This window comes from Sphaerulina musiva (assembly GCF_000320565.1).
Source record: "Sphaerulina musiva SO2202 unplaced genomic scaffold SEPMUscaffold_13, whole genome shotgun sequence".
NCBI lineage: Eukaryota > Fungi > Ascomycota > Dothideomycetes > Mycosphaerellales > Mycosphaerellaceae > Sphaerulina > Sphaerulina musiva.
Window position 1 is genome coordinate 808,203 of NW_016017395.1, and position 23,808 is coordinate 832,010.

Consider the following 23,808-nt stretch of genomic DNA (forward strand, 5'->3'; position numbering starts at 1 on the left):
GTGCGGGCGTGTGTGGTGTTAGGAATGCCGTAGGGGTAGACTGAGATGAATGTTGTGTGGATAGGTGTGTCTCAGATATCAGGCTCGTGGGCGTATTCCCAGGTGAAGAGGCTCGCGAGGGAAGCTAGATGCTGTAGGGTGTAGTGTATAGATGAGAGGAGAACAAATGGAGATGGAAGAGGAGATGGTGGTGGTGGAGGAGGAGGAGGAAGAGGAGGAGGAAGAGACGAAAGGCGGGATGCCACGAGGCACCGACACGCACGCACGCCTATAACGCAAGAGCAGAGAGAGAGAAGGAGAGAGAGAGGGACAGAGAGAGAAGTGGCAAGGACGGCTCACAATGGATGTTGTTCACGAGACGGGCAGGAAGCAAGTGTGGGAGGAACCGTTCCTGTCCCCCTTCTTTTGCTTCCTAACAGCCTCGCCTGACGAGAGTCGGAAGGAGCGACCTTGATATACACCTCATGTGCCTTCCCCTTCCATAGCTTGCCAGAGGCGCAAATGATGACCGCATGACCGCGTATCCAGCTTTCTGCAGACTCTTCAATAGGAGGTAGAAGCTTCCACCATTCCCGGGCGGGCATTCTACATCAGGCAGGATATAGCTTCCGTCTTCTCAAGCTGCAATCTTCACATGGACGGGGACGACATCTGGCCAAGTGCATAAAGTTGAGTGCGCCCCGCCACGACCGCTAGGACGATTACGAAATCTTCCTGAATTAGAAGCGCTGGAGCCCACGGCAGATCTGGCGCATGTGGGTGCATGCCGGTATCGTGGACCAGGTGAGACTTTGCACCAAGAGAGGGAGAGGGAGAAGGAGAGGAGAGGAAGAGACAGGATAACATACACCAGGTGCAGTCTCTTTGCAGACGAGAGGTTCATAGAGGTACATTTTATATCTTCATCTTCGTCAGACGTGCCATGGGAGCAAGGATGTTCCCGGCTACTCCCCGAACGCGGCCATTAAGCGCGGCCCCGCACTGGACTGGCATCTGATCGCCTCTACTACTGTACTACTAGCTACAGTACATGCGGTGAGACATCAGACACCTCCCACTCTCCTCGACATCACTACGTACGGTGAAGAGGAGTGGAGCAAATTTCTAGGTGCAAGCAGTGTGTAGAGATCGGGATTGTGTATTGAACCTGACGGGAGGTGTCTTGCGTGAGAGAAATGCACTGCTATGCCAGTTGTCTCGGTCCTGGAGCTCACGTGCGAGGTGCGAGGGACTACCAGGTATTCTTCTAGAGTTTCACACACAGGCAACCTTCAGCCCACCACTCCGCTCTCCTCTTTCATTCTTCGCACATACAGGTACAACTCTCGTTCCGCCTTCCTGTTCCTGTCTACACCCTCGCAACACCGACTCACACCACCGCCCGCTCTTCTCCGTGTTGCCCATCGCTCTCCCTCTGCTCGCTTGACTCTGTCCAGGTACAGGTACGAGGAAAGAGCGGTGCTCCTCGAGAATCAACGACACATCACAACCCGGAAGCCACCTCCCCACGCCGCCACCAGCAGCACCCTCCCCCACCACCAGTACCACCAGTACCACCACCACTACCACCAGAGAAAACCGCGCCTCACATCAGACACCTCTGCCGACGACCGAGCACTTGCGCATGACATCGTGAAGATAGCGGCGGCCCCAGGTCGCGAGCCGACCTACTCTACAACCCTTGCGACTCGCAGAGCTGTCACCGAACAGCAACCGCAACACATCTACCACCATGCGCCCTCTACGCCTCCTCCTCACGCTCATATCATGCATCATCGCCTTCTTCTTACTCGTCTTCATTGGACCTTGGCACAACGACGACGACGGTGCAGAGGATGAGCGTGGGGCCCTGCGCACATACTTCAACTGGCGGACGCCCTCCAGCTTGTTCCCTCCCAGCGCCATCATCAGCCTGACCGATGACAACTCCACCAACTTCATGGCCAGACCTGCTGCGTTTGGTCCGCTGCTCCCGGTCAAGAGCTTGAGCGGGCAGCTCTGGATTGGCAGTGGCTTCGGCAATGATCATTTAGGCCAAGGCGGCTCTGGCGTAGCCGCTGGAGGAGAGCTCGGCTGCAGTGACGTGCCGGGTTGGGAAGACGTCGGCAGCTGGACGAGCACGAAGAAGCCCGCCAGCGATGGCAAGACTCCTGTAACAGACGGCCAGGGGCCACTAGCAGGCCACACGAAACGAGACTATCTTCCTGCGCATGATGAGGATGAGGAGACACCACACGAGGAGTCGCCCTCCGAAGATGACGGCACGGACGACCATTTGCACCATCCCCTGCCCGCGTCCGATGGCATCCACGGAAATGGCAACTCCGCTGGTAGTACTAAGAAACCTACTCATGCCGACATTCAGTCACTACAGGAGAGCGCCGAGATAGCGGGCAAAGTGGTCCTGCTCAGCCGCGGTGGCTGTGGTTTCTTGGAGAAGGTCAAATGGGTGCAGAGAAGAGGCGGTATCGCGCTAATTGTGGGAGACGATCAGCGAGGGGGTCAGCTGGTGACTATGTATGCGCGAGGAGACACATCCAACGTCACAATACCCTCACTCTTCACATCGCACACCACGGCCCAGCTTCTGTCCAGCTTGATGCCGGCTGGCGGCAATACCATCGTCGAATCGAAGAAGCTCGCCACTCCTGGTGGCAGACTTGGCCAGAAATCCTCCAACAGCAAGGACTCAGAGGACAGGCCCAGCTTCACCACGACTACTGCTACGAAGAGCAAGCCTACCTTTGCGGCGAACGCGAAGAAGGCCGATCAAGCGGAAGCGAAGCTGAGCAGGCAGCATGCGGGAGAGGAGGCGCAGAGACATCACGCCGGCTGGTTCGCCTCGATTTTTGGCAGTGGCGCTGACGATGCTGACAGCAGACGTCCTCCTAGCAGTGGCAAGCCTGGCTGGATCCTGCAGAAGGAATTTGACGAAGATGATGCGGAGCACAAACAAGCTCCTCCTCGAAAGCACACAGTTACCGCGCCCTCTCACAAATTACCAGCCAACAAGCAACTGCATGATTCAGACGATGGCTTCGTCATCGGAGTGCAGGATTGGCGAGACCCTGATTTGGTAGCCGAGCAGAGAGAGCAGCATCATCATCAACACGACGGCACCTCCACCTCCACCTCCACCACTACCGCCACCTCGGCCACTGATCCCAAGACCACTCCTGTTATTGAATCATCCCTCAAGGGCGGCAGCATCACACCTGGTAGTGGTGAATATGGCAAAGCCCTTCATGAAGCACTTGACCTGGGCGATTCGAGGAAGCCAGATCCGAAGCAGGACGCGGCGGCATTGCGCATTGACGCAGAAGACGCATCTCGAAGCTGGATCAGTCGGTTGTTCAGTTCAAGTGAAGAACCTGACGCCCTACCAGAGGCTATGATGCCATTCAAGGATTTGCCCAAACATCAAGACCAAGGAATACAGCACACCAAGACTGACACGCCGCATCGCAAGCCTCAGCTTGCGAATGCCGGCGGCGCATCGCATCATGACGGCCTGTGGGTGACCTTGTCGCAAACTTCCATGTCAGCGTCGCCTTTCTTTGACACATTACTGGTGTTGGTCGTATCACCACTGGTCACACTGACTGTAGTCTACGCCCTTCTTTTACTTCGTTCACGGATACGGCGACGCCGGTGGCGCGCACCAAAATCTGTCGTCGAGCGCCTGCCCGTACGTACATATCAGACTATGCCCAGCAGCACTGCCTCGACCACTTCAATTTCCTCACAAGCGAGTGTTACCACACCACTGCTGCCAACCTCGCGGCCCATTGGCACCAGGTCAAGACCTCGAGCACGTACGGCGTCGGAGCTACCACACGGCAGCACCTCCGTCCGTTCGGATGACATGGCATCGCCCTCACTAGAGCAAGTCGAGGAGAAGCGTGCGGCTGGCCTAGCAGAATGGCGAAGACGCTATGGCGGCAAACAACGGGAATGTGTCGTCTGCTTGGAAGAGTACGTGGATGGCGTCAGCAGAGTCATGAGTCTACCTTGCGGCCACGAGTTCCACGCCGAGTGCATGTGAGTGTTTCCCATCCCCTTCCAACCTGGAATGACGTCCACTGACCTAGTATTGTGCGCCCACAACAGTACGCCCTGGCTCACGACTCGTCGTCGCACATGTCCCATCTGCAAAGGTGACGTTGTACGGTCTCTCGCTCGATCCCATGGCTCATCATCATCATCGTCATCGTCATCAACTACGCCCCCACATCAAGAGCATCACGAACCTTATCGAGATGACAATGAAGACGAAGACGACGACGACGACGACGTGCATGAACAGGCTCTCACTTTAGTGACTAATGATGATTCGGCCTCACCACAGCCTGTGAGTAGGGAAGATGAGGCTTTTGAGGACTTGGAAAGAGGTTTGCCGGATAGGAATCGGTGAGCATCTATGACACGACAGTACAGCTTGGCATGTGACGAATAATGAATGATCACAAGCGTGTCCTGTTACTGCTCTGATGGGAAAATGATGAGGCCATGCGAGTTTTTTACGCTTCTGTCTTGCATGGGTTTGGGTTGGTCTTTGTGTGATACCCCTTGCTTGTGTGCTGGTTGTTCGAGGGAAAATATTGTTACAACATACGCGCTTCGCCGGGTCCTGACAATCTGATGGTTTGCGCATGGCGGGCCATGCCCATCGCCTTCCCCTGTGTGGTGCCTCTGCCGCCTGCGGGCATGGGACGACAACGTGACGGTTGGCGTTCAAACGGCCCCCTCCATCTCCCTCTGCATACTCAGATCATTTATATTGATCGAAGTCCGTTAACAGCAGCTGAGTCGAAACCAGAGCCAGGTCGTAACCGGTCTCCATTCTTCAATGTATTCGGAAGTATATGTAAGTGCTGACTGGAGACGTCTTCTCCGTCTTGACCAGCACGTGAGTGAGGTTGGACCACACCACACACCACCTTACCTCTGTCTTGGGCTAAAGGCACCTGATCTGTGCTGCATGCGCCAGACGTTGTGGTACTCCAGAGGACATAGCTCGAGCTGCGGTCATGCACTAGCTTACCGAACTGTGGGATCCAATAGGTCTGTCTGGAGATAGATGCAGGGCTCGTGACTTTTCTGGGTACCACTCACAGTCTCACACCTCTTTCTCGCACATCATCAAAGGAAAATGTCAATCCTTCCCCTTTTGGGCCGAGTGGAGTTGAAGTGAGCCAGGTTGGTTCATAATCTACCTCCTACATCTACCGTATACCTCATCTACCAAACCAGCTAGATACGACCCACCATCACCTGACCTGACCTGACCTTGAATACGTCTTTTCTCTTGCTTGGTATCCATCAAAATTCAACTAACTTAGACGAGATCTTGCAAAACATACTCCTGTAGACTTTCTATGCGAGCGAATCACACCACGTATCTCTCTCGTTCGCGAACAGTCACAACAACGGGTTCGCATAGAAGAAAGACGGGGATGGTAGCAGTTCAGTGGTAGGGTAGTGTGGGAGTCTCGTTTGTGCATTGGTGTAGTGAGTGTTTGGGAGAGAGAGGGAGAGGGGGCTTGATGGAGAGACGAGTTTTGCCTTCTTTTCCTTTTTCCTTACCCTTACTTTCCTTTTTCCTTTCATTTCTTATTTTTTCTGCATATTATCCTTTTTCTGATTCTTCTTTTTCTTCCTCTCCTTCCTCTTCATCTTCATCTTCGCCTTTGAGAAATAGATGGCATTGGTTTGAGGGAGGATCGTAAGGAGGAGACAGAGGGGAGAGGCTATACCTAGGTAGCTATGGTTATATGGCTGTTGCGGATGATGGGTTGGTTACAAGTGTCTGAGAAATTCATGAACGGGCTAGTCGGCGTTGCGATTGCCAGCAGTCTGCTCTTCGGTAGGCACCTACCAGGTACTTAGGTAATAGCAGATGGCACTATTCTGTCCGGTGGTCAGGAACGTATGGAGAGATCTATGAATTTTGAATCTGGGATCACAAGCACCAGTGCTTATCTTCTCGCCAAATGACACAGCCCTCCATGACCGTAAAAGGACGCTTTACGCTGTCGTGTATCTATATCTCTGATGGTCTGCCGCCTATACACATGTTGGGCCTGGGTCGTTCTGGTGTCTCTGTCGTAGTAGGGGTGAGCAGTGAGTGGGTAGGCTACATAATATGTACACACGTCTTCCATCTTTCTTCATTGAGTCGCCCGCTCACCGGGGTCATTTACGTCGGCACGAACACGAGGTACCATGGAAGAGGACATTCAAGCAACATACTATTTTTCCCGTTTCATTACTGATCCATTATGCTCGTCCCCATACTGCTATTGCTACTGCTACTGCTACTGCTACTACTACTACTAGTACACACCCGGGTATCATGCAGAAAGATATTTTCGCGATATCGCCTCGCTCACATGCACACGTCTTCTTTCTCTCTTGTTCCACTCATCACCTTTTCGTGTATCCCATGCGTTAATACGACTCGTTCTGCGAGCCGCCACACCGTTATGCGTTTTGTCTTGTATTACAAAGCGCTCCGCTCGCACGCCTCTCTCGATAAAGCAAAAACGCCAAAAATAGACCACCATTTATGCACCCACCAAAACTCTTCTCCTTATTCGTATCGTACAGTTCAGTCAGTTTGACAGCTCTCTTGATTATATCTCGTGTCTATTGCTTGTCAGCCTCCATGGCTTTCACTCGTGCCAGGACTGAGGAGGACGACGAGTTGCGCTCATGTGGAGGTTTTTCCCCTACTTCTAAAGATTTCCGCGCTGGAGATGCGTCTCTGGGCGGCTGTAGCGTGGCTGTTTCAGGCTCGGTAGCAGATTCTGATGGTGCTTCATCTGCTGACTTCTCCTCCGGTTGCGCCACCTGGCCGGACGGCGCGACCGGTTCTTCATTCGCGTCCTCGAAAGGTGTAGGCGGCTGCTCAGACTCTTCAGCGCCGTCATGAGCTTGCGAGTCCACTGACACATGTCGTGCAACACCATTCTCTCGAGCAGCACTGTCGGCGGTTCCTGGTCTCGATAAGGCAGTCGTGGATATCCTGACACTAGGCGTGGATTCGCTACTAGTCTTCGGAACCACATTCTTCACTTCGCCTTCTGGAATGTCTTCCAAGCTCTGTCGTCCGCTCGCAAAGCCATGTGCAGAGCTCGGTGACGGAAGTCCGCTTCGCTGAAGAGGCTGAAAGCATGGCACAACGCCGCCGCCAAGCCTCGCCCAGAACATGCGTTCGCGAAGTCGAACACTCTCTTCCCATGCAGACTTTTGGTCATCTTCGCCATCACACTTCCAATGGCCGTCGCGCACCATGCGGAGAAAGCCAACAAAATCGCAGGTCGCTCGAAGTCGCGCCACACAGAAATCGCAAAGTGGCTTCGAAACGCTGTCTTCCTCGGACGTGCGGAAGCGATGTCTTCGCACATATTGTTCTTGTCGTTTATTTTCTCCACACAGCGTACAAGCAAAGTAGTGCTTGTTCTGCGGGTATGGCTCCACAGCTAAGGTCCCTGCAAGCAAAGACCCTAATACTGTGCGTCTGCTCAAGAAGGACAGCCCAGGCGCAAGGTCGAGTCTCAGAGTCGGCTCAATATCCTCGGTCAGTACCCGCTTGTAGAATTTACTGTCCTTGAGCGGCGGTATGCTTGCACTTGCAGCAGAGTACGCCGAGGTGGGACTGGAGTTGGCGAATGAAAAGGATCCGGGCACGTTCGGCGAAGGCGGGATGGCGTTAGATGAAGGATAGACTTGGCTGGCATTTGCTGCGTTGGCCGGACTGCTGTTGTTCCTTGAATGTGCTCCCAACCGGCGTGCTAAGAGGAGCAGATCTTGAAAGTCCTCGAAGGCTTTCGTGTCGTTTCTCAATACCGGATTGATGAGTGTCGAGTAGTGGAGTGGATGTTCGGGAGACATGTCCGCTATACTTTGCATGGAAGGCGACAATTGCAGTCCATCGAACATGGCGTGCTGTGCTGTAATGGGTGTCGAAGGCACGCTGGGATCTCGCATCACTGCCGGCTGATCGCTTTCCAGTTTCTCCATCGAGCCCTTGAGATCTGACAGTTGCTCTTGCTGTGCGGCCATGAGCAGTTCGTACTCTTGCAACTGGCTCCGAAGTTGTGCATTTCTCTTTTCCATCACTTCGGTGTCCTTGCGTGCTGCGGCCACCATGCCATTGGCCTCTTCAAAGAGCGCAGTCGTCAGGTTCTCCAGTTCACTTTCTACTTGCTTCTTCACCTTTTCTGCCTCTATCCGCGCCGCTTTCTCTGTGGTCAACTCCGTCCGTAACTTGGTGATGGTCCTGTTGACATCGGCCTGCTTGACAAGGGCTCCGCAGCTGATCAATTGCGCATGCTGCCGATTCTCTTCCTCCAGCTGTGCCACCCTCTGTCGAGCCTGATCCAGCTCATGCCGGGTCTGCTGGAGAGAGTCGTCGAGGTTCGTCTGATAATTAATCGCGTTGACGAGCTTCGTGCTCAGCATGGCGACCTCGGAACTCAGATCGGGCTGATAGGCGGGATCACTGCTGACGTTGTCCATCGTTGTCGTTGTCGTCGTGCTGCTCCCAGTGCTGGCGGTGCGCCGAACAGGCGAGGGCGTCCGAGTGTCCATGACGTGGTCCTCTCGCATGGCGGACACGGGAGTCGGCGGAGTGGCGACGGCGGCCATGTTTGTGGTGTCGTGGAAGTCGGGCGTCGAGTGCGTCTTCGTCGGCCGAGGTGCGAAGCCCAAGCGGGATCGCAACGTCGGTGTCGATGGCTGGGGTGTGACGGGTCGCTGCTGGGTGTTGATGGTGGGTCTCGTCAGAAAGGCAGGCGTGCCATGATGGCCTCCCGCGAGCGAGAGGAAGTCCAGCTTGGCGAAGCGAGGCGAAGCGAGGCGACGCGAATCGCTTCACTTCGCTTGTACCGGAGAGGGGGATGGGGGCCGCGGTAGAAGTCGCCGTGAGGAGTGTGTGTGGAGAGCGGGTGGCGGAGGTGGAGGTGGAGGTGGAGGAGGAGGAGGAGGAGATGGCGGTGGTGGTGGTGGACAGTGGTATTTGGTGGTGGACAGTGGACGAGCTGGCGGTGGTGCAGGTGGCCGGGTGGCTAGATCTACCAAGCGCGGCAGGGGGGAGTCCAGAAGCAGAGGCAGTGAAGCACCAACTCAGACCTGGCAAATGGCAATAATGGAACGCTGGTTCCCACGTGCACCCGTTCGTCTCGGTCACCGAACTCTATCGTCGCATGCTCCGCAGCTCCGGCGAGGCGTGCGGGTAGAACTAATATAACAGCAATACGAAGATGGAAACATACAGCAGCCATCGATGGACAGGAGGTATACAAGATAAGCTATGTCATGGGGCTGGCAACCTGGAAGGCCACGGAGACTCGTTTGGGGCAAGGAACGTTCATCCACACATGTGCCTGTGTGCCGTCGTCATCAAGCCTCGCTAATTACAGCTGTACTATAATTGTGAATGGCGCCAAGCATACCTAGCAAGAACAATAGCAACCTCCGGCTAAAGTATCATGTCAAACAACGAAGCCCTAGGGCATATAATACCTAAGGTACCTGACCTGATCATAACAAGATGCAACATTGCTTCTCTATTTACGCTGTCACGAGTAGATGCAAATACCTCTTCGGGAGCGAAGCATGCTTTATTGTCGCTATCTATTACAAGGACTACGATCCCTCTTATCTTACTTATAGGCCTGAATATCGATCGACTGATATATTTCATTAGAAGCGTAAGATTCCTACCAACAACGCGATTGTACTTGATCAAGGTTTTCAAAGGGCACATATAGAATTCCTAGGCAGAGTGCAATCAACGGCCGAGTGCGATCGTTTGGCTACGAGGACTGATACGCTAATTACCGATCCTATGTTTACGGGAAGGTGTATAGCTAGAACAATGCAACGAGTTCGAGAGCTGACGATCGAGGAATGGATTCGTCTGTTGTATATGCAATTGGGAAGGTCGCTGGCTCTGAATACCTATTTAATTTATCACAAGTAAGATAATGAATCGGTTGGGCCTGGCGGGGAAATATTGCGCGCACAGCATAATGTTGGATAGAGGTCGAGATCCACACTTAGCATCTCACCGCACTAGTCTCTCTGTACATGGTGAGCTGCCTAATTGAGAAAGCTGCAGCGAAATGACCCAAGAACAGTAAGCTGAGTTGAGTTGCAAATAATTGGCTGCGTAGATTTCTCGATGCAACCAAGGCAAAGATCTCTATTATATCTGGCCTCCCGGCAACCTGAGTGATGGTCGTAATTCTGAACGTCTATGACGAGACTCAGGAAGCCGCTTCGGATGTGGCGCCACTGAGTGGCCGTCACAAGCACGTCCTGTCTGCTTAGATGATGGCGAAGATGCGAGGCTCTTGACGATAGCCATCAATAATGAAAGTCTTGGGCCAGTCAGCAGGCACAGATGAGCCTCATTGAGCAGTTGAATATTGATTTCGTCACAGTCCTGGGGTAATGGGCACTGTAACAGCAGAACGATGAGGGCCTCCTCGGGTTATCTGCCCGATCGTGTGACCATTTCACCTTCTCTCATAGTATTATCGTATGCAAGCTGGAAGAGCGCCAGCAGTCCGTCTGATGTCGGCATTCCATAGTGCCTCAAAAACTTCTGAAAGAGTCCCATAGCTGCTGGTGGGTACGAGTCGCGTGGCTGACTGGGGCAGTAGTGGCCTCGCTCCAGTATTTCCGTTCTTCGCCGTGTGGTGTGCAAGAACCCATCGAGCGAGCCTTATCGAGAGCAGAGAGCAGGTTCGGTATCGTGGGCGCAAGGATACTATGTTGCTGATACTGGTAGTTTAGTCCAAATCATGAAAACTCTCCCGGCTGCCGCGGCAGTGTTGAGACTCCCATCCTCACACCGAGTCCGCTATGTGCCTATGCTCTGTTTGGCATCGATTATCTCGTGTGTTCCAATTTATTCAAGCGGAGCGAACACACATTCGCTTTCAATGTGATGCTTGGTAGAGCAGCTAGATGATAGAAGACTTAATTCGCGAAATCTTGGATCCCCATGTTGACGTTGCGAGAAATGTGGTGGTCGTGTGATATCCACTATTCTGTGATTGGCTGGCTCAGAGAGACGCTAGCTCATGTACGTGATTTGTGGTATAAAAACGAAGCTTCATCAGAATTTCCTTCACGACGCGCCAAACGATGAATTGGCTGCAATTTTTTTGGAGCAACACACACTGTTGCTTCTACTGCGCCAACGAGGCAGCGTTTACCTGCGTCTGATTCTCTCATGATTTTGCTGCACTGTACGTAACGTAGTGCACTGTGCAGGGACCTCTGAGGGCGGAATTGTTATTTCCATCTCATGAACTCCTCTTCATGGCATCTTGTGTGTTTGAAGCCATACCAGGCGGTGTTCCTCGCTCGTCCAGCCGGCGCCGGCCACTCTTCTCTCCGTCTGCCGCGCATGCCCGCGAATTGACTGAGACGGGTCGGCCTGCCGGCTTCGGCGAACCCCATCTGCTCCTTCCCCGTTCCTCTTCCCTCTCCTCACCCGTGCGGAAGGTATGATCCTCACCGTGACGCGTCGGTGATGGCTTCCCCCTCATCAGCCCCGCGCGACAGCGACTGAGGCTTAAGTAGCGGGTCGTCCCCTAATCCACTACATCGCGTCTAGATTCGGCCGGCTCTTTCAGGTTCTTGCTTACCGCATACAAGCTGTGCCGCACCGTTCCTAAGGTACATGGACTCGGCCATCCTCAATCATGCCTCGCTGAAGTCTCTTCTCGTCTCTTCCAGTCTGAGAAAAACCGTTGACTGTGTGTCCGTCGCGCGAGGAAAGCCGTTGAATGATGCTACAGGCAGTCTTGACAGTGGGGCCACGACAAAGAGAATAGGCCTCTCTCAGAGTACACACGGTGACCCGGTAATCCTATTTCTGAACAGCCAGCGCATCGCTCCAGACGAGTACTCCTTCAACGATCGCAGCCAAGAGACAAAAAAAGACAATGTAGTGCATCTTCCACGATCTCAAAGTCTAGATACCTCACCGCAGGCTAATGTAGACTTCCAGCACACTTAGCTGTCTGATGCGAGTCTCACTGATTTCCTTTTTCCCATTCTCGGCCTCGTGCTCCTCTCGCTTCATGACCTTTGACATCGGCTTTGCTACAGCCTGCTTGATTTCATATGATGAAGCCGCCTGCACGACATCTTCTGTCACCTGAGCGCCAGCACTAGCGTGCTTTTCGGCCTCCTCCTCATACTGCACATCCTCTACAGCGAACACACTCCCCGTCTTCAATCTCACGTGATACTCCGCATCTCTCTGCTGAAACCACAGCCCCAATTCCATCACCTTGCCAATCGCCTTTCCTGTTCCTTTCAACACAACTTCCTCCCTCTCCGATCCTAGTCCCTTCTTCTTCTTCTTATTCTCCACCTCCTTGGCAATTCCCACGATCTCATCTTCATCCTCCCGTCTCTCCCACCTTCGCTTCTTGTTCCGCGCATCCTTACTCAGCTGCGTCGCTGATTGTACCAGCCTCTTATCGCTTAGATGTAAAAGTTTCTCTGCGCGTTTCACTGCGGACATGAAGGGTGTCTTGGCGGATATGTAGACAATCTTCTGTTGGGAAGGACCGGAGTAGGGCGACGGAATTGCTGGGCGGAGGAGAGGACGTTTTGTGATCTGGGCATCTGAAGGGAGTGAAGGCAGTTTATGGCCGGTCTTGCTTGGGCGTTGCTTGTGCCGTTTGGTGATGCGGCCTGTGGAGACTGTGTCTGCCATGATGGTGGGGATGATATGCGCTGTGTGCGCGGCTGATGGTGTAGTTACATTGTTTGATTGTTATTAGAAGCAGCAATGGGATGAGGTCCGCTGTCATGTGAAGAAAGCTTGCAAGGCTCTTGGCAATTACTACTGTACCTTACTGTAGATCTATCGGTCTTCCGAAACCTTCACCATTTGCCACACTCCACATCACCTTGATCGTGCAGTGATTTTTCGGTAATAATGTCTGAATTTCATACTCGACTATGCCTTGCTCACAGGGCTGTCCTGATTGTTTCAATACGGGCTTCAAAGGAGCATTTTACCGCCAGCAGCAGAGTGCATCGTCATCAAATTCGTGAGTCGCTGTCCTCTGCATAGGGTAGCTGTCTGTTATGCCTCGATTTCAAGACATTCGTCTATTTCATCATTCGCGCCGATAAGGGTGCGGGTAGCGCTGATATAGGTGAAAGCCTAAACCTTGCCCTGGCGCACTGGTCTGAGTTGTACGAGTAGGCAAAGAGAGATTAACAACTAGATCACTGGAGTATTCTCTTCATCAGTCCCCATATTTCCCAACCAAGTCCTTCATAATACTCATAGCACCACTCCTATACCCGCCACCGAACATGGCATGATGATTCAAATGATGATACAGCTCATACAACTTGACCCGATCCGGGTACTCCGCCACAGGTTCCGTCTTCGGCACCATTTCATGATACTCTTTCAGGAAAGTGCCGCCAAACCCACCAAACATATTCATGATACCCAGCTCGAACTCGGAATGTGCATAACAGGCTGAAGAGTCGTAGACTACAGCTTCAGGAGAAGACATGCTCGGCAACTTTCCCGTCGATGTGTTTCCCGACCAGAGATCTCCATGGACCACAACTGGAGTGATACCTTTCCCTTGATTGAGATGGTCGTCCCCCAACAAACGTGGTATGACCTTGTCGCACAGTCGCTCTCCCAGATTCTCAAGATCGTGGTCTTTGCCGTTGCGTTGACGAGAGCGCGCGATGATAGCTCTCATCCGGCTGTCGGCGTAGAAGTCCGCCCACGAGGAGGAGTAAGTATTGTCCTGGGGAGTGTCACCACAACACGTCGTCACCGGGAATCCGAACTGTGGTTTCTCGTACCCCGCTGGAGGAGGTGCGGGTGTAGTATGTAGTTTGGCCAATTTCTGCGCCAGAGATGGACCGGAAGGGGTATGCTTGCCAGCAGGGGATAAGTCGAGGAAGTCTGTTACTAGAAAGTAGGTGTCTTGTGAATCGGAAAATGGGCCACAGCCGAAGGATTGGGGACAGAAAGAGGGCACGGCATTGTGTATGGCGTTGAGAGATGCGTGCTCGCCTTGGAACATGGTCTGGGCATCGCGGCCTTTGCCGGATTCCATGAAGAATGATTTGGTGGTGCCGTCGGGCAGAGTGGCTGTGATCTTGGAGGTTTTGGAGAAGGAGCTGCCGCCATGGCTGGATGTGGTGACTTGGTCGGGGGAGAGGTGTAGCAGGGAGAGGAGTGCGGAGTCGAGTGTCATCTTTACTTTGAATGAGTGAGGTGGGAGAATAGGGCATATAATGTTCGTGCCGATTTTGCTTCTATCGAGTTGAAGGTACACCCGACATCAGTCAGTCAACTGTCAGGGTATTCGTTACCAGGTACCAGTTCGATGCTTCTGCTGTTCTGTATGGGAATTTATGTTCACAGACTCCACAGTAACGGCGGCTTCCACCAATCAACGAACTCGACGTCTCCACGGAAGATCTTTCCGTGATGTCAACAATCCATACCTGCAGGTGACTTGCCAGACTCGATTCGCTGGCGGGTTATGCCATTATGGTGTGTTATGCCATGCGATGTCGTGTTATACGGTGTTATGTCGTGTTATACTGCGTGCTATGTCGATTGTCGCGTCCGGTCGTGTCGTTTTGCCGACAAGCCCCTGCTCACTTTCTTCACGCCTCGCCTCGTCTACCACTCTGCATACATTATCCTGTCCCACCGCCCACTACGACATTTCACTTCACCTCCATGCATCGGATAGACCATCGCTTGCTGTTTTTCTAGAGAGGGTGCATGCTGAACCTACGCGCTTGTCGCGCACATTTCTAACTACAAAATGTCGGAACGGGTCACGCGTTCCCAGACGGGCAAGACGTATGTATTCCCACTCTCCCGAAATGCGCCGATTCCATCGAGTCTGTCGCGCGTGATGCTCGTTGGTTGTCAGCGTTGTATGCGTCTCATTCTGCATTGTTCTTGCTCTTAGTCCAGTATGAATGCTCGGTCGTGCTGACAGCGCCTTCTTCTCTTCCAGTCCGCGCAAACCGATCCCCAATGGCTTCGTTGAGACTCCTGGAGCACGCCGACGAACAGCACGAAAGTCGGCGGGCGTCTCTAGCGGCGAACCATCTCCCTCGCCCACCGAAGACCTGAGCGCCTCCGCCGAGCTCAAGGCGCCCATCACCAGCAATGGTAGCAACGGCAGCACAGCGAAGGCGGCGAATGGACAGCACGCACATCCTCAACAGCCTGGGCATGGCAGCAACGGTCAGGGCCAGGGCAAAATCATCGACGGATGGCTGGTGGGCAGTGATCCCAGGATTGACCACAACCCGCACTTTGACTTTGGAGGCACGCTGGGAGTGTCGGCCATGATGATCGGCTTCCCTCTGCTCATGTGGTACATGTGGATTGGGGCCACCTACTACGACGGCAAGTTTCCCTCGGAGCCCAGCATGACCTGGAAGGCATTCGGCAAGCACCTGTTCAACTTGGCCTACACAGGCGCTTTCCCTCATGCGAAAGCCTGGGCCATCTACTGGACGTTCTTTGTCTTCGAGGGCATTCTGTACCTGGTCATGCCCGGCGTCTACTCCACGGGAAAGCCGCTGCCTCACGAGAACGGCAAGCAGCTCCGATACTGGTGCTCCGGTGTCTGGTCCTTCTACACCTCCATTGCTGTAGCTCTGCTCCTTCACTACACCGGTCTGTTCAAGATGTACACCCTCATCGACGAGTTTGGCCCTCTGATGAGCGTCGCCATCTTTACTGGCTATATCGTCGCCATCGTGGCTTACGTGTCGGCCCACATTCGTGGTGCTACTCACCGCATGACGGGCTACCACATTTACGACTTCTTCATGGGAGCCGAGCTTAATCCTCGCATGTTCGAATGGCTCGACTTCAAGATGTTTTTCGAAGTCCGTCTTCCCTGGTTCATCCTCTTCTTCATCTCCCTCAGCGCCGCCTTCCGCCAAATCGATTTGTACGGCTACGTCACTGGAGAAGTCGCCTTCTTGGTCATGGCCCACTGGCTATACGCCAATGCCTGCTGCAAGGGCGAGGAGATGATTGTCACCACCTGGGACATGTACTACGAGAAATGGGGGTTCATGCTCATTTTCTGGAACTTGGCTGGTGTCCCTCTCAGCTACTGCCATTGCACCATCTTCCTCGCCAATCACGACCCCAGCGAGTATCGATGGAGTAAGCCTGTCCTCGTCTTCCTCTACGTCACCTACCTATTTGCCTACTGGGTGTGGGACACTGGCAATTCACAAAAGAACATGTTCCGCGCTGAAGAGCGTGGAGTGGCTGTCTACCGAAAGACATTCCCACAGCTCCCATGGAAGGCTGTCAAGAACCCCAAAGTCATCCGGACCGAGTCTGGTGACTCGCTCATGATCGACGGTTGGTTCAAGTACGCCCGAAAGATCAACTACACCGCCGACTTTTACTTCGCCTTCTGCTGGGGTTTGATCACTGGATTCAATAGTCCTTTCCCATGGTTCTATCCCATCTTCTTCGCTCTCATGATTGTGCATCGTGCATACAGAGACATCCAAAGATGTAAAGAGAAGTATGGTGCTGCTTGGGACGAGTACGAGAAGATAACACCTTACTTGTTCATTCCCGTGAGTACATATACCGTTTCAAGTTTGTGGAACTCGAGGCCTTGCTAACAAATTGTACAGTACGTCATCTAGATCTTCAGCGCTGCTCTCGAACATGTATTGATAAGCTGCGGTCGACGCCAATTGTACAAGCATGTACCAATGAAAAGCGGTAGGGCCAAGGGAACGGGGTCGAAACCGACGAGGGGAATTTCAGCCATGGTGTATGAGGCATTATTTCTTCATCTTGTTGCCTTTTGTGTAACCTTCGAGCTTGCGAACGAGAAAACTATGCATGTTCTCCCGATGTGTTGTTGCAGAACGTGCTCGTTCTCGGTCGCGAATCGGGATGTTTTGTTGCAGTGCATGAGGCATAATTGAGAATCATGTACGCTTAAGCAGTCTGCCCTTTCAAGAATACCTTTGATCTTCTTCCGAAATATGGTCTTGATTTACGCTACTTCGAGCGGGCCCGAGCGTGCTCAAGGTGGTGAAATACAGCATCAGAGACGGAGGAATAGCACCGCGATCGGAGCACTGCGTTCCGTCTCTCTCGCATCCGCCAAAACTGTGCATACCTGGAGCCTTACTAAGGTACCTCCTATCAGCATAGACTGCAGGTATGATGTATCCATGGATGCAGCGGCAATAACAAATTTGCTCAAGCCTTGGCGTTGAATGCGGAACTTTCATTACATAATGGTTGCGATAACACCCAGCAAGATTCGAGGCTTCCCGGTCCCAACTGGATTCATCAGTCCAGGATATCATATAAATCATTTACGAATGGCTTCAAGTGATCATCCAGCTTATTTTCGATGAGTTCAATCATACGTCCAGGCATCCCTTGGACATACCAGTACCGCTCTTCGAAGCGCTTGACCAGCACGCAGAAGTGAGCCAGGATAATGAGTGCCGGACCATCGTTGATTTCCAGGAGGTGTATATAGTGGTCACTCACAGTTCGCGTCCACGACTCGAATCCGTTCCAGATGGCTGCTACCATGTCGCCGCGCGGCTCGAGCGGGGGATGAGCGGACACCGGGGGCGCCTTTGCCGAGTAGGCCCGAGCATAAGCTGCAATCAGTGCCGTGCACGCCTCGAAAGAAGCCTGGACATCCTTCATGTTGGCTGGATCTGGTTTGCCTAGGACTTGTCCTAACCGCTGTGGTAGCTGGTCGAGTCGGTCCAGCATGAGAGAAGGAATTTTCGCCACGTTCTCCGCGTCTTTGCTGCGAGCTGCTTCATCGTCCAATCTCGCGATGCCTTCTAGCTGTTGCAAAGATAACTTGAACTCGCAGTCGTGTGGAAGGAAAGCTTGTAGTGAGATCAATTGTTCCACGCTACCTCGGATGAGATACATGAATTCGGTAATCCAATTCACTTTGTAGGCATCGTCTATGTCTCGGGTACAGCGCTGAATGGCGATCAGACGTGAGTATGCAATCAGAGCCACGGCATTGGAGACATCAGGACGTCGCGTCAGTTCTCGAAAGTCCGTCAAACTAGCTGCCTGATAGCGAACAGAAGCGGCATGATGATAAGCCGACTGAGCAGGATCGGGAGTGACTCTAGCCATGTGGAAAGCAGCCAGGCCAAGCAGCCCTGACATGAGAAATGGATGTTTCAACGCTTCTTGGGGGATGCCAGCCGTCCAGAACCAGGTCGATTCACGATCATTTCTCGGCAAACTAAGGGCTGTATGCTCTTTGTAGTACAACAAATATCGCAATGAGTCCATGTCCAGTGTCAGAGGCGGCTCTACGGGCGAGGAGGTGGAGTCGATATTGGTCCGCGGGGTTGCTGGGGAATCATTGCTTGCAGGACTGCTCGTAATGCTCACAGGGCCATTGACAGGCCCTGAGACTTCGAAGTATCGTATCTTGTTGCCGCGAAAGAAGGTCTGGAGCCAAGCGGGTCGAGTGATGACATTCTTTGATTCTCGCTCGCCATGAACTTCGGACCAGTGCTGAGACATGCGCTTCTCACTTGCGCAAATGTGCTGACATCCCTTATGCAAGCACCGGAGGCCTTTGTAGATCTGGAGCTCAGGCACCGGGTTGGACATGGGAGCGGGATCCACGACGTCGGCAGGATCGGTGAGCTTCAGGTGGACCAGCTGAGAGATCAGTTTACGTCTCTCGCTGCGATAGATCTGGTGCTTGAGCAGGTGGCTCGCCAATGCGCTGGGCTGGATGGCGAAGCTGCACGGTTTGCAGATGATGACTCCATACTCCTCGTAGTGCTTGAGCAGATCGGCGGAGTTCTGCGGAGGCGGCGCAACGTCGCCATTGGTATTGGGCGCCATAACTGGCCTTCTGAAGGTGTTGTTGATGATGTTCCCGCCGCCGCCAGATAGGGGGTGGTGGTGGTGGTGGGACAGGCAGGATCCGGGTAGCGAATAATGGCTGTACTGTAGGTATCATTCCTCCTCACTCACACTCTGTCTCACTCATACTCTCACCAAGCGGCCGACAGCTTGGGACTGCTACTCCCTTTTCTGGTGGTGCCAACACACTCTGGTGCATGTATGAACAACATGGCTGGCAACAGTCATCTCCGCATGGGATTTGGAGATGCTTGGCGTTGCATAAGAACCAACGTTGGTGGTGGCGATGATGTCCTCGGAAGAAGGCAAGTTCACGGAGCCGAAGACATATCCGTGTTGTTTACACGGGCACACCCGCAAGTAGATATTCGCTAGCTTACACCCAATTGAACTAAACGCGTCTTATACAGCTGTGCTCAGGAGTACCTACGCCGTGCACTGACATCACCGCAGGAGCTCTAAAATAGGTAAGGTGCGTTGCAGAACCTACCTGTACCTTACCGTTTACGGTAGAATCTACCTCAAGGTACCTAAGCCTGGTAAGGTACATCATACATGTATCTTCGCTCTTGAGCTTCCTTCTGCTCAACAACAACACCACCACCACCACCACCACCATCACCACCACAACAACGATAACATCCGCCTGCACATGGCAGACACGACAGATCCCCTGGCTGTGCTGCCTGCAGAAATCGTCCTGCGCATCCTCGACTTCACTGCGCCCGCCGCACTGGCCGCTCTCACACGAGTGAATTGGTCTTGGCACTATTTCATCGACCAAGACCACCGAGAGGCGATATATGCCACCAAGACGGAACACCCGCCCGCCGCCAGAGATTTCGCCTTTCTCGAGAATAGCCAGAGCTTCGCCAAGTACTACGGCGACGTGGCGTCATGGAAAGATCTCTGCAAACGCCAGACGCTGCTCGGCCGCCAGTGGCAACGCTCGGCCCCTGTGGTCAGCGAGTCCATCTTCCAGGTGGGAATTGATGCCATCTGGCGCTTCAAACCAGACTTCCAACGTCGTCTCGTTCTGTCGACGTCGCAAGCCGGAGGCCTTTGCGTGACGGATATGGACGACGGGGAAAGGCTTTTTTCCCTCCCGCGGGAAGTCGTCCGGCCGTTTGCCCATCTCGAGTACCAGGATGGCACAGCTGTGTTCGATCGCGAAGGAAATGCCGTGGAAGTCTGGCGTGTTGATGACACTCTGGAGGCGCGTGGAACGCTCAAGATGGTCGCTGTCTTGCCTCATGAGAAGATCACGCGCGGATTTCAGCTCTCTTTCGACACCCTTTGCGTCGTCTCTCTGCAAGGGCAGGGCTTTGTGTACGAGAACATGCTTCACGGCGAACCTCAACTGAAAACACGAATGGCGATTGATGAGGGCGCCACTGGCCACTTACACCAGTGTGCCGATGCTGTGGCATGGTCGCAAGGACCGCATGGCTACCACTTTTATGACAAATCTTCAGGCCAGTGTTTAGGTGTTCTACACCCGAACCAATGCAGCACCGAGAACTTCTTCCACATTGCGCATGCTGAGGCACAGGGGATGTCAGATCAAGAACTTCTGGCTACTGCTGCGACTGAGGCCAGTGCCATCCGTGGCTTTCCGCCACGGAAGGATCGGACGTTATCTGTTCACGTGCAAGCTGGCCCACGTACTACGGGAGAACCCCTCTCCATAGATGATGATGAGTGGGGTGCAGGTATGTTTGATGGCGACCTCTTTGTTGGCATATCTCGTGGCGGCCGCGTCTTCGTCTGCTCGAATTGGCGCAAAGCACTCCAAGACCGTGCCTCCTTCGATGCATCTACTTCCGTCGTGGAATGTGATTCCGATGGCTCTACTTTTGATTTAGGCGGCTGGCTCTCCGTGAACAATCACCGAGTCATGTTCGAGATTGAGGAGCGCATCTATGTCCTGGGACTAGATGATGATGACCGTGTGGTGCCTGCCCCTCAGCCATCACGACCTTCCTTCCACTTCGCTTCCAGCTTGTCTCCTCAGCTGGCCGTACCCGTTTCATTCATGGCACTGTACGAAGACTGCATCATGACAACTTTTACGACTCTCGCACTACGCGACAGGACGATTTTCCCGCTAGCCGAGACGATACGAGGTTTCCTCCCGACCAAGCTGATCCGTGTCTTGAGTCTTGCTCCCAGACTTGACGGTGACAAGACGATGAATGAGGGAGCGGCACCCCCACCTGCGGAGAGCAATCCCGAAAGCTACGAGAGCATGCCTGGACCAGATTTGTCTCTGTTTGTGCAGATGCTAGCTGATGAGGCCGAGGACGATGAAGGCTATGTCGATGCCGCCACAGATCTGATGGGCGAAACCGCGGAATGGCAAGACCTGGAGGAGCTCGATTAACGGCTGCCCTATGAATACCCATTCATAGCGAGGCTCTCTGCAGAGGTGAATGTGAATCCGAGCATATTGTAGGACAGCACTGCTGATCGTGAGGAGGAGGCCGCTCGACTCAGCTGCGATGGATCTGAGAGGCGGCACTACATATGTATGGCAGGCTTTGTCAAAGAAGTCCATCAAACGTGTGGACGAATATTCAGTTGACGGCTGCATGCATGCTGGTGGGATCAGATAGTGGAGCAATTGAATTCGTTGCGAGACTCTACCACTGCCTCGCTGGCGTGAAGAGTGCACGATGTTTGCCTGCGCAGTCGGAGATTCCTCGCGCTCGATGCACCGTATCGTATACGGGCAGAACTAGGCTACTTTTGTGGCGTGTGTATACAAGATAGATCAGTGTCACTGTCAACTACCTACTCTCATACTGTTCATAGAGTCGTTCAAAAAGGTTAGCCTCGGTCCAACCTGGTTCCCCGCCTCTTTACCTTCTACTCCTCTCCACTAACTCCTATTTACCAGGAGGTATGGAGTACTACAGGGTGTCGAACGTGTATGGGCCCCTCCCAATTGTCGCTGCAATCCATGCGCTATACCGACTCCCTCCCCTATACATTGTATACAGCAGCAGCTCTCAGGATTCAGGGGTCAGATGCTTCTACCACTGCTATACCGTCTTTACCAGCTCACGTGGCACCCGCTACCATAATGCCGCCGGCAAACCTACCAACGATCGAGCTTATTGTTATATCCGTGGCAGTACCTCACACATTATTCACGACTCGCTTGCGCAAACATATACCATGGGTGTTGCACGCCCGCCATCGACATTTATTACTAAAGCTCCACCACACTCCCTCCAGCTGACAGAGGCACTACGAACATCATGGCAGCCAGGCCTTCCAGAATGGTGTCCAAAGCAAACGAGTCTGTACGCCTCACTCCTCCTCCTCCTCACTCTCGCCCACGCTGTGCATCTCTTCGAGCAATATCGAAACTCGCGTCTCCAATCACATCCCGATTGTCCTTGCTTCGACCCCGTCATACGAATCTAACTTCATTTCGACAGTATGCCTCCATGACATTGTCCAGAGCCATTGTGGCATCAGAGCCGTTGGCTGAGCAGCACCATGGTGGTGATAATTGGAGCATGCAGGATATCAGAGTGCCTTCCGATCTCCAGGATGGCGAAATTTTGGTCGAAATGGTTGCCACTGGCATTTGCCACACAGATCTCTCGCTCACCTCGCCAAACATGGGCCAAACATTTCCCATGGTACCTGGTCACGAGGGATCGGGCTACGTACGAGCCGTAGGTCCTAACGTGACCAAACCTGTCTCACCGGGCGATCCTGTCCTCTTGTCGTTCGATTCCTGCACAAAATGCGAAAGCTGCCGAGCAAAGCGCCCAGCGTATTGTGACACTTTCGCGCCCATGAACCTCCTGGGAGAGTCAGACGTATTCAAAGATGGGAAGGACGGCTCCAGTGCCGTTGGAGGCAAGTTCTTTGGGCATTCGAGCTTTGCAAAATTGAGTGTCGTGAAAGAGACGACAGTTCTTCCTGCTAAAGACCTCATCCGAAACGAAGACGATCTCAAGTTGTTTGCTCCTTTGGGCTGTGGAATACAGACTGGAGCCGGGTCAATCTTGAATCTGGTGAAGCCTGGGGCTGACGACGTCGTCATGGTCCTTGGGCTCGGAGGAGTCGGTCTGAGCGCGGTCATGGTACGTGTATACATACTGGAAGTAGATCTGCAATGCAATCGACGACGCTGACGTTCCTTAGGGGGCCCGCATCGCTGGCTGCAGAAGAATCGTGGCCGTTGACAAGGTACAGTCGAGGATCGATCTGGCGAAGGAAGTCTTCGGTGCCACGCATGGTCTCAACACCACGGGCCTCGCAGATCTTACAGCAGCGATGCGTGAGGTCTCTGGTGGACGTGGTCCATCCGTCGTCATTGAAACCACGGGATTTCCGCCGGTGCTGGAAGCGGCTTTCCATGCTGTTGACACTAAGGGCTCTTTCGTACAGGTTGGAGGACCTGCGGATCCCAGCTATAGGATGTCGACAGACCTTGTGGATATGCTCTTTCGTGGTATCAAGCTGTTCGGATGCGTTGAGGGCGACAGTGTCCCAGAAGACTTTATTCCGCAGCTCATCGAGCATTATCGGGCCGGCAAGCTGCCTGTTGACAAGATGGTGAAGTACTACCCTGCTGAGGACTTCAAAGTGGCTTTACTCGTGAGTTCATTTCCCACAATGTGTAGCTCAGCTGACGACCGTCTTAGGACATGCATACTGGAAAGACCATTAAACCGATCCTGGTATGGTGAAGACATTACTGTGCCATGAAAGCGATAGGTTTGGACGGAACATTTGATTCAAATTACAAGATACTTGGAGGCGAGGAATAGTCTGTATATCATAGGCCCTTGAGTATAGGAATATGCTCTTGACAACACTGAAACTGC

The 23,808-nt window shown here is 53.3% G+C and overlaps 8 protein-coding genes across 8 annotated transcripts; 4 read left to right on the forward strand and 4 right to left on the reverse strand.

Annotated features, from left to right (window-relative positions):
* The first annotated feature begins 1,181 nt into the window (after nucleotides 1–1,181).
* On the forward strand, nucleotides 1,182–5,039 carry SEPMUDRAFT_159692 (uncharacterized protein). The gene is made up of 2 exons (XM_016907867.1): nucleotides 1,182–4,041; nucleotides 4,111–5,039. The coding sequence occupies exons 1-2, from the start codon at nucleotides 1,733–1,735 to the stop codon at nucleotides 4,412–4,414; spliced, it is 2,613 nt and encodes an 870-aa protein (XP_016756321.1). The 5' UTR covers nucleotides 1,182–1,732; the 3' UTR covers nucleotides 4,415–5,039.
* A 1,222-nt stretch (nucleotides 5,040–6,261) lies between these two features.
* Nucleotides 6,262–8,717, reverse strand: SEPMUDRAFT_152457 (uncharacterized protein). The gene has a single exon (XM_016907454.1). The coding sequence runs from the start codon at nucleotides 8,650–8,652 to the stop codon at nucleotides 6,649–6,651; it is 2,004 nt and encodes a 667-aa protein (XP_016756322.1). The 5' UTR covers nucleotides 8,653–8,717; the 3' UTR covers nucleotides 6,262–6,648.
* A 2,789-nt stretch (nucleotides 8,718–11,506) lies between these two features.
* SEPMUDRAFT_75002 (uncharacterized protein) lies at nucleotides 11,507–12,748 on the reverse strand (the record flags this gene model as incomplete). The annotated part of the gene is made up of 2 exons (XM_016910090.1): nucleotides 11,507–12,361; nucleotides 12,419–12,748. The coding sequence occupies 2 exons, from the start codon at nucleotides 12,746–12,748 to the stop codon at nucleotides 12,005–12,007; spliced, it is 687 nt and encodes a 228-aa protein (XP_016756323.1). The 3' UTR covers nucleotides 11,507–12,004.
* A 229-nt stretch (nucleotides 12,749–12,977) lies between these two features.
* On the reverse strand, nucleotides 12,978–14,388 carry SEPMUDRAFT_152458 (Ketosamine-3-kinase). The gene has a single exon (XM_016907455.1). It carries the CDS (start codon nucleotides 14,268–14,270, stop codon nucleotides 13,290–13,292), a length of 981 nt encoding a protein of 326 aa, XP_016756324.1. The 5' UTR covers nucleotides 14,271–14,388; the 3' UTR covers nucleotides 12,978–13,289.
* A 314-nt stretch (nucleotides 14,389–14,702) lies between these two features.
* Nucleotides 14,703–18,401, forward strand: SEPMUDRAFT_152459 (c-24(28) sterol reductase). Its single transcript, XM_016907456.1, has 3 exons — nucleotides 14,703–14,890; nucleotides 15,051–16,650; nucleotides 16,711–18,401. The coding sequence occupies exons 1-3, from the start codon at nucleotides 14,853–14,855 to the stop codon at nucleotides 16,720–16,722; spliced, it is 1,650 nt and encodes a 549-aa protein (XP_016756325.1). The 5' UTR covers nucleotides 14,703–14,852; the 3' UTR covers nucleotides 16,723–18,401.
* On the reverse strand, nucleotides 17,402–18,886 carry SEPMUDRAFT_31878 (uncharacterized protein; the record flags this gene model as incomplete). Its single annotated transcript, XM_016908476.1, has 1 exon — nucleotides 17,402–18,886. A coding segment is annotated over one exon (1,485 nt), but the record flags the coding sequence as incomplete, so codon positions are not given.
* Nucleotides 18,887–19,625: 739 nt separating this feature from the next.
* On the forward strand, nucleotides 19,626–21,269 carry SEPMUDRAFT_27517 (uncharacterized protein; the record flags this gene model as incomplete). Its single annotated transcript, XM_016908428.1, has 1 exon — nucleotides 19,626–21,269. A coding segment is annotated over one exon (1,644 nt), but the record flags the coding sequence as incomplete, so codon positions are not given.
* A 1,210-nt stretch (nucleotides 21,270–22,479) lies between these two features.
* Nucleotides 22,480–23,739, forward strand: SEPMUDRAFT_95024 (NAD(P)-binding protein). Its single transcript, XM_016910651.1, has 3 exons — nucleotides 22,480–23,061; nucleotides 23,123–23,578; nucleotides 23,626–23,739. Exons 1-3 carry the CDS (start codon nucleotides 22,486–22,488, stop codon nucleotides 23,668–23,670), a joined length of 1,077 nt encoding a protein of 358 aa, XP_016756328.1. The 5' UTR covers nucleotides 22,480–22,485; the 3' UTR covers nucleotides 23,671–23,739.
* The last annotated feature ends 69 nt before the right edge of the window (nucleotides 23,740–23,808 follow it).